We start from the raw sequence: 16122 nt of genomic DNA on the forward strand, positions 1-16122 counted from the left end.
TTTGTGGCCCACAATGAGGAGCAAAAGCCTCATATACAGGGGGTTACCCACCTACCCACAGTCTCCACTTAGACTATGCTGGAGCTTTGCCTTACTCCTTCATTGCTAATCCCTAGTGCAATCCCTCTATTACAGACTGTAACTGAATAAATAATGATCCATGCTATGATCTTTGGGGATTTTATGCCTTTAAAACATTTGACGCATCATACCATAGGCACCACTCACAATCCAATCCCTTTTCTCACTCTCAGTGTCTTGTCGCTCATGCAGCCAACAGTTGGCCTGATGCATGCTTGCATGGTGGCCATGCTGGGACAGTGTGAACAAACTGGCTTCTTTCTCTGGGCTCCAGTCCAGCCAAGGCCGGGGACGGGAAGATAGAAATTCTTTGTCCGTGAAACCCTTCATCATATTGCCAAGCAACTAAAAGAAGGAAAGCAAGGCTGGGCCATACAGGAGAGTGAGGTAAGCCTGGGCACTGGGTGATTTCAACAATGGGACGGAGCCAGAACACAAGCGGCCTGACACACTCAGTACAAAGGCTGTCTGTTCACGTGGCGGGTAACCTGTCGTTCGACTTTGTAAGAGTTCTCTACTTTTCCTTGCCATTTTCACCTATAGCTTGATAGCACACTATTTTCTTTAACACTGCCTATCTTTTCATCACCTGCCTTTAGTTGTTTTAAGGTTGCCTATCAGATCCAGCTCTGTGGAAGCAGTAAGAGGTTAATGCATACGGCACACCAGGAGTTATAAAGGGGCACCCAACAAGAGCAGTCTGCCAACCCAATTCATGTAATAGCAAAACCCTAAGAATTATTACAAACTAAGGGATATTTCTCTTTCTTACTTCAGTTGGTCCCAGCATTGGGTTCACAGGACACATAAAATATCTTATCTCTTTTAAGTTTACTCTTATATGATGCCCAACTCTGTAAGTAGCCAATGCAAAATGTACTCATTTTTGTAAAAACCCTTTAGGATTTTAATCTCTCAGATGTTCCCTCAAGATCTATATAGTAGTAAAGCACTCATAACTCATGTGTTTGCACATAAAAGCAAATGATTAGACAGGTCTTCTACAAAGCATCTTAGTGTTTTCTGTTCACCATCCCTTTAGAACATCAGAAACGTTGATGTGACCTGGGTGTGCAGGTACATAAAATCAAATCAAACATTTACCAATCATAAACAAATTCACTTTTTAAAGAAAATGTATATATGCATGTGTATACGTCTGCACGTGCGAGTATTTTGTCTGCATATATGTTTGCGTGCCAGAAGAGGGCACTGGATCCAATAGGACTGCAGTTATAGATGGTTGTGAGCCATCTATGGTGATACTGGTGCTGGGGATTAAACCCAGGGCCTCTAGAAGCGCAGCCAGTGCTCTTAACCACCGACCCATCTCTCCATCCCCAAGAAATTCACCTTTAAAATAATTCTTTGGCATGCATATAGTATCACCATTTCCTAAAGGCAAACTTGCATACTAATGAGATGAGCATGGTTGTTTAGTTTTGCACGAAGAATGAAATCTTGTTGGATACACTGCAGGACAGGAAGCTTCTTCAGTAGGTTTTGGGTTTTTGTTTTTTGTTTTTTCCTTAAGATTTATTTATTATTTACAGTACTTTACTTGCATGTGTGCCTGCAATCCAGAAGAGGGCACAGATCTCATTATAGATGATTATGAGCCACCATGTGGTTGCTGGGAATTGAACTCCGGACCTTTGGAAGAGCAGATGGTGCTCTTATCCTCTCTTCAGTGGTTTTTAGGGTTAAATGACATTTTGATTTTGAATAATTAAAATTGCTGAGATGTCATTTTGTAGAAATACATAGTATAAATGGTAGAATTATATTTAGAGATGAGAAAATTCTGTCCTTCCAAGCCAAAATTTATATAATTTTTTTCCCCTGAAATTCAAGTCAGCAATACAAAAAGCAGTTTTTAAAATTAAAGACTCTAACACAACAGGATCTAATGGACACAGTAATTTGTGGCATGCTGAGGAGAGATGGTACAGCATAACCAGTCTTTGTAATCTGTAACTAAACCACCGTGTTTGTAAGAGCAGAAATCTCTGGATGCACAGTAAGAACACTATACGTCAGGCACTGTGGAGCTGGCTCAGTGGATAAAGGGATGCTGCACAAGCGTGAAGACATGGGTTCGATCCCTAGCATCCCAATAAAAGCTGTGCTGCACAAGCATGAAGACATGGGTTCGATCCCTAGCATCCCAATAAAAGCTGTGTGTGTGTGGGGGGGTACATATCTGTAATCTCCTCACTCGGGAAAGAGAGGCAGAGACAGGATACTACAAGCTTGCTGGCCAGGCAGTTTGGGCCAAGTTGGTAGGCCCAGATGCAGCTAGAATAAGGTGAAGACGTCACTGCAGAAAGTACCTGACAGTGACCTCTGGCCTCTACACACACCTATGTGCACAGACACCTGTACACATATGCCACACATATACACCAAACAAACAAAGCACCACCATAGTAAGAGCACACAATGGATGGTTTAGAATTTGAGCCCCAGTGTTCCCGGCAGAGCTTTTTGGTTCTGAATTTTATGGTGGCACAAAGTATTGGCCCACAGCTGCCATGAAGTTGCATGACACAACATGGGAAGGCACTGACAGAAACAGCTAGGTTCATTTCCAGTTAGCTTCTGGATTAATCTGGGGTTCTTGTGTGTTCAGAAACCTTTTACTGCTGACACACTTTTTTGTAACTCCCACTTTCAGTTACAAGAAGATGGGCTCTTAATAACAATCTTTAAGAGATATTTTCTCATTCGTATGTTGTATATTTCTAGAAGGCTCAAATGCCGTTTTAAAAACAGAAACAGTGACCTCTGTGATGCCACACGATGCTGGAGGGGTAATAGGCATTCTGCTATCCTCTCATGGAAGCAGGAGCCCATGTGACCAAGTTATAAACCCACTGCAAACACTGTGTGCTCGAAACAGGCCACCTGCCACACTTACCCATCTCCCTCTTGCTCTAGCTTAGAGGCAGTTTCAGAGTTATCTTTGTAACTCCTAGAAAACAGACACAGTGCTGAGTGTGGGCAGTGTGATGGGTGAGGATTTGCTGACACAACAGGAAATAGACTGACCACTCACAATGCTAATGTTTAGAAAGAAAAAAGGAATGAACACTGCAAATGAGTGCTAGCTGTTTTCAGGATAAAAGGTCATTTTTTTTTTTTTTTTTTTTTTTGGCCCATGTGATCATGGGTCCAACATTCCATGACAACTTTATGCAAAGTGCTGATGGATGGCAAGCTAAGAAGCTGGTATCAGAGTGTAAGTCAACTTGGTGCTTCTTCCACTGTCGCCTTGATAGAAGGGCTAGGGCCAGCACCTGTCTGCTGACCACAGTAGGAGAGCACGGTCCCACAGGCTTCTGAAGCTGGACTAACGATGATGATGATGGTAATTCTACTGATTAGCGCTTAGGGCACGCTTGCTTTATGCCAGGTGCTGATAAGAACTTAAGTACTTTATATGGATTATTTCATTTAAACCCTTAAGAACCCCATGAGGGCTTACTTCATTAGTCCCATTTTTTTCAAATGAGGAAATTTAAGCCTTCAGAGGTTTAGTTAATTTATCCAGCTTTTGGCATCTTGGCTGTGATACAGTAGGTGTTTGAAGCGAGGCTGTCTGGCCTTGGCTTGATCCTGGAAAGTGTATGGTGCCTGCTCAGCTTTAGAACCACTCTACTTTCTAATTTCCCTAGAGAGCTGAGGGTTAGCCAGGTGCAGTGGCCACACTTTTACTTCTAGCACTCAGGAGGCAGAGGCAGACAGTTTTTTTCTGAGTTTGAGGCCAGCTTGGTTGGTCTACATAGCAAGTTCCAGGATAGCTAGAACTACACAGTGAGCCCTTGTCTCAAAAACAAAAACAAACAAACAAACAAAAAAAGAAGCCGGGCATGGTGGCACACACTTTTAATCCCAGCACTCGGGAGGCAGAGGCAGGCAGATTGCTGTGAGTTCAAGGCCAGCTTGGTCTACACAGCGAGTCCAGGACAGCCAAGGCTAAACAGAGAAACCCTGTTTTGAAAAAACAACAAACAAACAAACAAAAACCAACCCAAAACCAAAGAAAATGGGCTTATATTTTATCACTACAGGCTGAAGAAATATTTGACCCCATGAAAGATGTCAGATAGTGTTTTTTAAAAAGGCAGGGAACGGGCTGGGGAGATGGCTCAGTGGTTAAGAGCGCTGCCTGCTCTTCCAAAGGTCCTGAGTTCAATTCCCACCAACCACATGGTAGCTCACAACCATCTGTAACACGATCTGATGCCCTCTTCTGGCCTGCAGGTGTACATGCATGCAGAACACTGTATACATAATAATAAATAAATCTTTTTTAAAAAGGGGGGGGGGGCAGGGAAAGATATTTATGCCAAGCCTGATGATCTGAGCAGAGAACAGGATCCCAAGTCCTCTGACTTTCACGTGTGCACGCTGTGGCATGATGTGCTGACTACATACTTGCACACACAAACATACATATGTAATAAATGTAAAGAAAATGATGTTTTTGAAGTAAAAGAGGTACAGATCTGTATGCAAACCCATTTTGTGTATTTGGTTTTTTGGGTTTTGTTTTGGTTTTGTTTTGTTTTGTTTTGAGACCTCGTTTTGTGTATTTGAAAGGCAAGTTCTAACTGCTCTCATGGGGCTACAAGTCAAACACTAGCATGTATACTTTCTCAGCTACAGAATGCTTCAGTGACGCAATGAGATCACGTTTTGAGGTTTTCAGAAGGCTGGGTGTGGTGGCACAGGCCTGTAACCCCACCATGTCCAAGGCTATAACCCCAGCATGTCCAAGGCTGAGGCAAGACTAGAAGTTCAAGACAGGGCTGAGATGCATAGCAAGGCTCTGTCTTCCTCGGCCCATGTTTTCATAGGTCTACCCTTCTCCAAAACAGACCATATTTTGTTTCCAGCAGCCATTTAAAAATCTCTCTGGTCACACAACAAGAAAATTTGCTCAACCATGTTCACAGCAGCCTTATTCATAATAGCCAGAACATGGAAACAGCCTAAGTGTCCCTCAGTAGAAGAATGGATAAAGAAACTGTGGTACATATACACTATGGAATACTACTCAGCTATTAAAAACAAGGAATTCCCGAAATTTGTGGACAAATGGATTGAGCTAGAAATGATCATAATGAGTGAGTTAACCCAGAAGCAGAAAGAATCAAATGGAATATACTCACTTATATCTGCATACTAGTCCAAGGGGCATGTCCCATGAAAGCCTTCACTTACCAGGAAACTGGGACAGAGGGGAGGACATCCTATTGGGACTCTAGATGAGAGAAGCATGGGAGAATAGCAAAGTAGAAGGATCCAGAGGGTCCTAGAAACCTACAAGTAGAACATTATGATAGGCAGACTTGGGCCCAGGGGTCCCGCTCAAATTAAGGCACCAGCCAAGGACAATATAGGCGGTAAACTTTAAACTCCTACCCAGATCTAGCCAATGGACTGAACATTCTCCACAGTTGAGTGGGGTATGACTTTCACACGAACTCTGGTGCCTCATATTTGACCATGTCCCCTGGAGAGGGAGACCTGGTGGCACTCAGAGGAAGGACAGCAGGTAGCCAAGAAGAGACTTGATACCCTATGAGCATACACAGGGGGAGGTAATCCCCCTCAGGAACAGTCATAGGGGAGGGGAATAATGGGAAAATGGGAGGGAGGGAAGAATGGGAGGATACAAGGGATGGGATAACCATTGAGATGTAACAAGAATAAATTAATAAAAAATTTAAAACAAACAAACAAACAACAAAAAATCTCTCTGGAAAAGATAAAGTTAAACTTCAAATTTTATTTTGAAAATCTTATTTCTAGATTTCAAAGACATTGAATTTAAGTAAATACATCAAATTGATCACCTTTGAGACTGGAGAGATGGCTCACTGGTTAAGAGCACTGGCTGTTCTTCCTGAGGACCTGGGCTCAATTCCCAGTGCCTACATGGATTCTGACAATCCTCTGAAACCCTTGTTCCAGGGAACCCAATGCTGTCTTCTGGCATTAGGCACATGAGGGGCCCAGACATACATATAGGCAGACCATCCATAAACATGAAATTTAAAAAAAATTTTTAATAATTGATCTGCTTTGGGAAAACCACCTATAATACCATTCAGTGTTTACTCAGCATTGCCCCATATCAAATGCAGTTTGAACAACCAATTGTACAATTAATTAAACATTTTATATTACTTATTTATTTTGTATGGGGCCATGAAAGCACCTGTGTGGAGCTCAGCAGACAACTTACAGGAGTCCGCTCTCTTTCTATCATGTGGGCTCTGGGGACTGAAATCAGTTTCACAGGCTTAGTGGCAGGCACACATCTTTATCCACGAAGCCACTGGCTCTCAACTTGTGAGTCACGACCCCCTTGGGAGTCAAATGACCCTGTCACAGGGGTTGCCTATGACCATTGGAAAACATAGGTATATGCATCACCTTTGATAACAGCAGCAAAATGACAGTTATGATGTAGCAACAGAAATAACTTTATGGTGGGGTCACCGGGACATGAGGAACTGTATTAAAGGGTCTCAGCATTAGGAAGGTTGTGAACCACTGCACTAAGCCATCCCATTGGGCCTACAATGAATTTTTTTAAACTATATACTATAGTTTAAATACTTTTAGGTTCTCACTTTTTTGTTGGTATGTTTGCTCTCCCTACATGCACCAGGCTGGCCTCAGACTCACAGAGATCCCCTGCTTCTGCCTCTAGAGTGCCAGGGCTAAAGGGTTCTGTGCCACAGTACAAGGCCAGAAAGACTTCTCAATATTCAAACTCCTCATAGTGAGGTGTAAAAGCCAAGTGTTCTGTTAGAAATCTCATGACTAGACTACTAGGTGCTTTTTAATATTTTTTGTTTTGCTTTGTTTGTTTGGTTTTTGATTTTTCAAGACAGAGTTTCTCTGTGTAGCCTTGGGTGTCCTGGAAGTCACTCTATAGATGAGGCTGTCAATATTATTTTTTTAAATCAATTTTGATTGTATAATATTTTAAGGGCTCTTTAAAGCAGGGTTTCTATAGTGCACGTGCGCACACACGCTAATTTGATTTACTTCTGAGTGAATGAGTAGGGCCCAGTACAGCTAAAAATCTAAGGAATATACCACCTCCAGTCTCTCCAAGAAATATGACATTTATTTTGCCTCTGAAATCTATAAATTAAACGTTTAGCTATCTTATTAAACTTTTTTTTTTCTTTTAGACAGGATTTCTCTGTGTAGCCTTGGTTTTACTGGACTTGCTTCGTAGACCAGGCTGGCCTCAAATTCATAGAGCTCTGCTTGCCTCTGACAGGGTGCACCACCCAGCTCTTATTAAAGTTTTTAAAGTCATGTGTTTACTTATTTAGAAGACAGAGTTTCACCATGTAGCCCAGGCTATCCTCTACTTTCTGCCTCAAGCACCTGAGTGCAGTGACTATAGGCATTTATGACCATGCTCTGCTATAACCCCCTTTTCCCCAAGTATCAAGCAATAGAACAAACGAACAAGTTCTGTGCCCTGGCACCTACTGGAGGCATCATTAGTATCAACTTCTGAAGTTTCAGTTTTCATGAACTGTTGTCCTAAATGGAGACCTTGAGCCCTATGAATACCAAGCAGCTTTCTTTTCTTGTTGACACTCTGTAGCCACTTAGCTTTCGCTTTAAGAATCATCAGGAGTGGGGGGGGGGGGGTGGAGTGGGGAAAGCACAGGGATTCGGGAGCCAGCAGGCCTGCACTCGCCAGCGCCCTTCTAGGCTCCAGCTTACTTTTCTGGCTGTCCTTTACTTAGTCTGTTAGGGTTTGTCCACCACCATCCCTCTCTACTGGAAATATACATCCCTGGGGTTGTGGATCCCTCTCTCTTACTAAAGTTCCTATGAAAAAATAGTCCGAACACTTGGTGCAGTTTCCTGGTTTCCGCAGATATCTTTTTTGTGGGTGCAGATCCACATGTCCAATTATTGCTTATGGGCAACACAGCAGGCATGGGCTCATGTTTGAACCTGAACTCAGTGCACAGTCCATTTGCCAAATTCTTCACAAAGCTCACTTCTTTCCTTTGTGTTCTAGACTTCAACAAATGGCAAGAGAGCCCACCTTCCCTCTGATGCCAAACACGAGATGTAGTCCTGCCTTCTCCTTCTTCACCCTTTGTCACCAAGACCTCTGTGTTCTGCCCCTTCCAGTGGCTCCCCCTCCCCTGTGACACTGGCACCACAATTGCTGACACCCACTCTTAGTGATCTTCTCTTCATACCTTAAACAAAAGCCCCTTTATTTTGTTTCTCTGTCTCTAATTTTGACTCTTCACTAATCTTTGATCATTTCCAAAAGGAAAATGATCATGTCACTGACCCAAATCTTTATTCTTTTAAAAAAGCCCAGTCCTTACGCTCTTTGTGACCTTGCCCTAGCACCTCCCTCTTCTATGTACATAGTCAGCCAGCATCAACTACTACCCACACTTGTCTTCTATTGCCTGTGTCTACTGCCCAAGTTATCCTTTGATGGGGAAGCCCTCCTGCCCTCACACCCACCCACCTGGGCATTCCTTTGTCTCCATTTATGAAAAGCTACATAGGGTAGCACACAGTCGGTGTTCAATAAGTACTTGCCCTATGCCAACATTGCCTTGTCCATTTAAAACCCCACATTTAAAAGGCTCTCTATAACATGGAAGATATCAGTATCCATATCTATTAATACATTATTACTATTATTTGAAACAGGGTCTTGTGGAGTTTAGGCTGGCTTTAAACTCACTATGTCACAAAGAATGGCTTTGAACTTCTAGTCCTTTCCCTCTACATCGCCAGTGCTGAGGTTACAGTTGTGGGACGCTGCATTTAGTTTACACTTGGTGGGAACTGAACCCAGGGCTTAGTTCACACTAAGTATTCTACCAACTGAGTTATATCTCTAGTCCCTACAATGACACATAATTTATTCTGATTTTCACTAAATTATTAGACAAACTGCAGTCTATAAATGAGCAAACAGAAGTTCCTGGGGTTCCCAAAGAGGTGTACCTAGAAATAAAGACTAATAAAAAGACTGGAAACTATTCTCTTTTACCATCCCATTCAAACCATCAGGAACAACTAAAGCCTACTCTGTACTAAAGAACTACAGAAGCAGTGTGCTGTGGCTCTATATAAAAGAGAGCAAAAGCACAGCCAGAGGTTAAAGATCCAAAAACAAAATGAGCGATAACGATGACAAGAAAATGTAGCTTTAGAGCTAAGTGCTCCACTATACAGGCTCTCCAGTAGGAGAGAAGTTCACTTAGGGCACGAGCCTCCTCCTGGAAGATGTGCTGGGGAGGGAGGAGCCACAGCCAGGATCTGCAGCCTGATTACACTACACCATGGATGAGGAAAAGAGCAGAGAGACATGCACTCAGGGCAGTCCAGTGGTTTGAGTATAGTTTCTAATAGGTCTGGGGACAGCACAAAAGCAGGCATGGCAACAAGGTTGTAGTCTACCTTTGACTGAGCCTCTTAATGAATTCAGAAAGTAGCAGAGAGTTGGAAAAAAAAAAAAAAAAAAGACCCAAACTATGCTAACAGAAATAAAAAGAAAAATTCTTCAAAGCAAAAGTAAAATGGTTCTTCTAGCTACAATAGTGGGGGAAGGAGACAGAACCCACATGCTCAAGTGATGTAATTTTGGCTGCCCTACTTGTGCTAAATAAAGTTAACCTCTAGCTGAATTGTCTTTGGTTCTCATTCTGAGAGTGGCCAAGAGATCTAAAGAAAGGCTGCTGATGCACGCCTTTAATCCCAACACTCGGGAGGCAGAGGCAGGTGGATCTCTGTGAGTTCAAGGCCAGCTTGGTCTACAAAGAGAGTCCAGGACAGCCAAAGCTACACAGAGAAACCCTGTCTTGAAAAAGAAAAAAGAAAAAAGAAAGAAAAAAGAAAAAAGAAAGGCTGCACCTTTTATGTCTTCCTGGCTACCTTGTTCCTCCCTGCTAAGGCTGCTTTGGTTTGTCACCTGGAGTTACACACCAGCTAAGTAATGACGTCACCCCTCTGTACATTAAAAAAAACTTGGAAACTTAAAAACAAAGCAACCGCCTTCCCCCAGTTTCTCCCCCCCCCCCCCCGCTTTGACCATGGATAATGTATTGACCACGGTAGCCAAAGGAAATAGATATAATAGCAGAAAAAACCCAAAGTGACAATAAAATCTTTACAACTCACATCCAAGGCCAAACTCAGTACTAGTGTTCTGGCTGTGAGCATCTTCTCTGTTCAACACTTCCCTACATGGAAGTTCTCATCTATGGAGCAAGTACACTGTGCTAGGTGCTAGAGAGGAAGTGTCCTGATGAATACTGTCCCTCTTTTTTTTTTTTTTTTTCCGAGACAGGGTTTCTCTGTGTAGCCTTGGCCATCCTGGACTCACTTTGTAGACCAGGCTGGCCTCGAACTCACAGCGATCCACCTGCCTCTGCCTCCCGAGTGCTGGGATTAAAGGCGTGTGCCACCACGCCCGGCTAATACTGTTCCTCTTATGGACATTTTAGTGCTTTTCCCTCTCCACTTCCACCTCCTAGCCAGTTATTTCTTTCAAAGGCATGACATCCCCTAAAATCTTGCTTTCACAGTTAGCTGCCTTTGCTGAGACTTCCTCAAGGCCCACTTCAAGGATTAGGTCTCTTCTAAACCACTATAAGGTTATGCCATCCATTGCTGTCTCCACTCTCCAAAACACAATCACTAAATCACTGTTTAGTCTTTATGACCTTAGCACGGAGATCTGCTACTCTTCTTAAAAAACAAACAAACAAACAAACAAAAAACCAAAACAAAACAAAGCAAGCTGGGCATGGTGGCGCATGCCTATAATCCCAGCACTCGGGAGGCAAAGGCAGGTGGATCGCTGTGAGTTTGAGGGCAGCCTGGTCTGCAAAGTGGGTCCAGGACAGCCAAGGCTACACAGAGAAACCCTGTCTCGAAAAATAAAAACAAAAACAAAACAAAAAAACCAACAAGGACAAAAAAAATAAAATCCCCAAAGTAGCACTCCCCCAATATCTAGGCTACTGTTTTATACAGTTTAATTTTACTCCCCTCTGTGTGTGTGTGTGTGTGTGTGTGAGAGAGAGAGAGAGAGAGAGAGAGAGAGAGAGAGAGAGAGAGAGAGAGAGAAAAGGAAGGGGGTGAGGGGGCGGGGTGGGGGGGGGGAGATGCCAGCCAGGTTTGTTTGTTACATTTGCCGTTTCATTACTGACAGGTATACCCATATCTAGGATGAGAAAGCTTCATTCTGACTTTGACTTTGTTTATGAGAACCAGAGTTTGGGAAATACTGTGCATGGAAGCACCCAGGCTTAACTCTGTCTCCTCCCTTTTCCAAGCTGCAGGAACATTATGGGAAAGGTCTCAAGATGCATTTATTTCTAACTTGAATTTCTCAGTTCGGGACTTTAGCTTAGGAAGTGCGAGTTCTCCCTGAATCACCCTGCTTAGCAACACCCACGTATGAGCCTCCTTGCTTTGACAATCACTCTCATAAGAGACAGAAAGGGAATATAAGAAGTCGATTTCCATCACAGACTGGATGCTTCTCCTGCTCAACTAAGCTTTGGATGATTCCCTTAGGGAAAAGCAATCTCCCTCCCTCCCCCTCCCCCCTCCCCTTGACACCCTCGGAGTAGGAATCTCTCCACTGGCAAAGATGAGTAACCATTAACATGACCCCAACGGGGGCTGGCTGGCCTTTCCACCATTTTTCTCTAGCACTGTCTACGGCAGCAGTGCAGATTGATGGAGGGGCTTTAATCGCCAGACATGAACACCAAATCAATCCTACAATTTCCCCTGTCCCTCTTGGCTTTCTCATTCCCTTCCTTATCTTGCCTCCATTTTTCTTCCTTCCACCGACCCCTCTCCCCCATTCCTTTTCTCCTTAACCCATGACACTCTTCGGGGTAGTTTGAAATTTTTACAGCATACCAGATAAAACTCCCTCGTGACTGTCACACCTCTCACACCTGGATCAGTCTTTGAAACCAGTGTCCTACACAGTTTGGCTGATTCAGTGACACCACACCCCCACTCCCCGACAAAAAAAACCACAGGCACGTGTGCGCGCGCACACACACACACACACCAAACCACCAACACACACACACACACACACACACACACACACCAAACTAAACCAATCAGCAAGACTCCACGTGGAACCCACGGCCTGAAATGTGAGAGGTGACAGTGGAGATGACGGAGCAGGACTGGGAGAAGAACTGCCTAAGGTTTCAGGAGACAGACTTGGCTTACTACTGAGGCAAGAGCAGCTTTCACACTCACTGTCCCACCCTCACCTAGGAGGTTGGACACCCCACTCTGGTACATGTGGTGCAAAGGGCGACTCCCCTAGGAGTAGAGGGCATCTAAACTCGGGAGTCTTGGGGGTCATTCTGGCCTTGACCTGGGGTGACATCCTATGCAGGGAACCCATCCCAGAAAGGGGCTGCCTCGTAAAGGCCTGGTTCTCCAGCCCAAACAGGGACGGTCCTCTGGGTGCCTCCGGGTTAAGACTTGGTGCAACGTCCTAGAAAGGCTGGGTCCTCTAGCAGGAACAGTCTATCCTGACTCTCACCTGAGGGTCTCGGAGCCATTGGGACCCTGACCTGGGCCAACGCCAGGTGCACGGGAAGCCCCCACTCTAGACTGGGACAGGGCAGTGCAATGGCCAGGTCCTCCAGCAGGAGCAGGGTTCTAACTCTGATTCTCACTCGGGCGTCACGGGAACATCCGGGTCCTAAATCACCCGGGTCCCGACTATCTCACCCCCCCACCCCGAGAGCGGCGGTTCTCCCTCCCGAACCGGGGCGCCCTACCCTCAGCTGTGCTCGGCCGGGCGGTGCCGCAACAGGTGCGCGGCCTCCCTGCTTGCCCGCCGCCTGTCCTGCCGTTACCTGCAGTGGCGGCCGCAAGGAGACCGGGTGAGAGACTCCCGAGTCCGGCCGGCGGGCGTGTGATCCGACAGATGCTGAGGACGCCTTCCCAATTCGGGGCGCGGCCCCGCCGGAACCGCCGCGGTCCCCTGCTCCGACCCTCTGCGTCACTCCCGCCCGTGCACCGCTCTGCGTTTCCACGTCACTTTTTGGTCCCTCCTTCTCGCCGTTCGCTGGGCCCCGCCCATTCCCGTCCCCGGTTGTCAGGGCAACCAGAGCGACGCCCGCCGAAGAGGACAGGCGTTAAGAGGGCGGCGCCGTCAGGGCTCTGCCCCAGGGCCCCCGGGAGCAGCTGACCATGGAGCCCCACAGTAAGCGGCGGGCTGGGACCTGGGGTGCGGGCAGAGGCCGAGTCCCCCGGGCCAAGTCTCAAACTCTCAGACAGACAATCCGCAAATTCCATCAATCACTGCTGACGCCCTCATGAGTACTGGGTTCACTATTGGTGACTAGTGCTTCCTGCGTTTTAAAGAACCTGCAAGGAGCCTGGGTATTGTATTTATGAGATCTTGCTATCTTACCTCCCTTCGACCTTACCCTTAAAGTCTGGGATGGATATATATTTATATCTATATCTATCTATCTATCTACCTATCTATTTCATGTGCGTCCTTCCAGCATAGGATACGTAACGTTTCTCATTTCTGTTTGTTTTTTGAATTTCCCTGTTCTTTGTTGCTTGGCTGTGCTGCGTGTGCGCATGTGTGCAGGTAACCACGTAGGTGCACCCGCAAATGTTTGCACATTTGTATGGAGGCCAGAGGGCAAGTTCTGGTGTCATTTCTTAGATGCCATCTACCTTGGTTTTTAAATTAAATTTTATTTTATTTTAATGTATACAGGTGTTTTGCCTACATGTACGTATGCCAGTGCACCACTTGTGTGCCTTGTGCCTACAGAGGCCCGAAGAAGAGCCAGATCCCCTAGAACTAGAGTTACAGCCGGTTGTGAGGAGGCATGTGGGTGCTGGGAATTGAACTTAGGTCCTCTGGAAGATTGTTTGTGATAGTTAAACAATCCCTGCAGGCTCCCATCTTAGGTTTTGAGGCAGGGTGGCTCCCTGGTCTAGAGATCTAGTCAACTAGGCTAGACAAACTGGCTAGCTAGAACCCCAGAGGTGCCCCTGTCTCCAGCTCCCTAAGGCTGCAACTACAAATCACACAACCACACTTGACTTGACATCAAACTTGGCTCTCAAACTTCATGCAAGCATTGTATGTGTGGAGTCATTTCCCCAGCACTTTTTTGTTTCTTGTTTTGTTTTAGTTTTGTTGTTGTTTGTTTTTTGTTTGTTTGTTTTTGTTTTTTTGAGACAGGATTTCTCTGTGTAGCCTTGGCTGTCCTGGACTCACTTTGTAGACCAGGTTGGCCTTGAACTCACAGAGATCTGCCTGCCTCTGCCTCCCTAGTGCTGGGATTACAGGCTTGCGCCACCACTCCGGCCTTTGTTTTTAATACTCCAAGTCTTGTCTCAGCACCCCAGGCTGACCTTGAGTTCATGGCAGGCTTCTTGACCTGGCCTCCTGAAGAGGTAGCAGTCTTCCTGCTTGGGGATTCTCACAGCGCTGGGGTTACAACTTTGTTGTTTGTTTTGGTTTGTTTGAAACAGTGTTTTGCTCTATCTTTATGGATAGCTTGGAACTCACTGTGTAGACCAGGCTGGCCTCAAATTCACAGGTCCACCTGTCTCTGAGTGCTATCAAAAGTGTGGACTACCATGATGGGCTACAAAGTTGGGTTTACTATGTGGCCAAGGGTGTGTGGTTTATAGTTGCTGGAACTGGGAGTTACTGGAACTCACCTATCTGTTGTGGTTTTTTTTTTCCCCAACCTTTCCAGGGACTTTGCTCTAGGCTCCCCTTTCCTCCTCCTCACCCAAACTATTTAAACTATTTTATTGCCTCCTTTGTTCTTAAAACAAATACACTGTTTGACTTGGAGACTTAAAAGATCTTAAACCTTCATAGGATTTAGTCTGACACTAAAAATAAACCAAATTGTATTTTTGCATAATTTCAAGAACAAAATACTTAGACCAAATCCCACGTTCCTTTGGGGGAAATTCTGGCATTAAAAAAAAAAAAAAACCAACTCATTTCTTAATAATAAGAAAGAAATTGAAGGCTTTCTCTCTTTTACTTGCAGAATGAAAAGCCTACAGTTGTGTGATATATAGTTACTTGGATTGGTAGGCTTTTTATACAATATCTATAATTTGTGCTTAAATCTTACTCGATTGTACACTTTATCAAATCTGCTGGAAATGAATGAGCATACAGCAAGCCCAGGAGCCTCGTATCAACTGATGCCAGGCTGTGCGTGATCTTTTCATAGATAAATTGTCTAAATGGGGGTTGTGTGTGTGTGTGTGTCAGGTTGGGTGTCTCGTATCCCAGGCTGGTCTCACATTCACTATGTAATCTAGCAAGGATAACCTTGAGCTTCTGAGCCCTCAGAATGCTGTGGTTATAGGCCTTCACCTCCCCATGCGGCTCTAGCGATGGACTATCAATGTGTCGGTTTATAGATAAGCCCTCTACCAACTTAGCCACATCCTTAGCTGAGAACTGTCTTCTAAGGACAGCAGCTTCATTTCTGTAAGTGTGTGTTACGGGGTAAAGGTGTTCACTGCAAACTTCAAAATCTCCAGTGCCCAATACTTTTATCTGTTCTTTCCTGGTTCCTCCTGTGTAGGAACTGGGGATTAAACACACAGCACAGTGCCTGGTTGGGTCCTCTCAAGAGTTGCATCATCCAAGAGACTCAGTCAAGAACTGCTGAAACCTCCCAGGGTCCAAAAACCGGGGAGGGAGAGGCTTCAAAGAGAAAGTATGAGGTTGTTGGCTTGCACAGGCATCTGGTTAGGAATGGGGAGAGGTGATTCCCATTAGATTTCCCTAGGACGTAGACGTGGTCCAGGAGCAGAGCCAAAAGACAAAGATGTAGTCAACGACAAGAAGAGACAACGCTGTTTGGGCAGCGAGGAAGCAGATGAACCTGAAAAACTGAGCAGGGGAGGGATGAGGACGGCTTTGAAAGCTGAATAAGAAATGTTATTACAGGGCTGGAG

General features: G+C 45.0%; 1 protein-coding gene across 3 annotated transcripts in view; it reads left to right on the top strand.

Annotated features, from left to right (window-relative positions):
- Window positions 1-13263: 13263 nt before the first annotated feature.
- The window catches only part of Fank1 (fibronectin type III and ankyrin repeat domains 1), a 115564-nt gene continuing 112705 nt past the window's right edge, over window positions 13264-16122 (top strand). For all 3 annotated transcript variants that reach the window (XM_051145475.1, XM_051145474.1, XM_051145476.1), the window contains exon 1: window positions 13264-13363. In XM_051145475.1, the coding sequence (XP_051001432.1) occupies window positions 13351-13363 (13 nt within the window). In that variant the 5' untranslated portion in view covers window positions 13264-13350. The remainder of the gene's footprint in view (window positions 13364-16122) is intronic.

The sequence above is a fragment of the Acomys russatus genome, chromosome 5 (assembly GCF_903995435.1).
Source record: "Acomys russatus chromosome 5, mAcoRus1.1, whole genome shotgun sequence".
In the NCBI taxonomy this organism is placed as follows: Eukaryota; Metazoa; Chordata; class Mammalia; order Rodentia; family Muridae; genus Acomys; species Acomys russatus.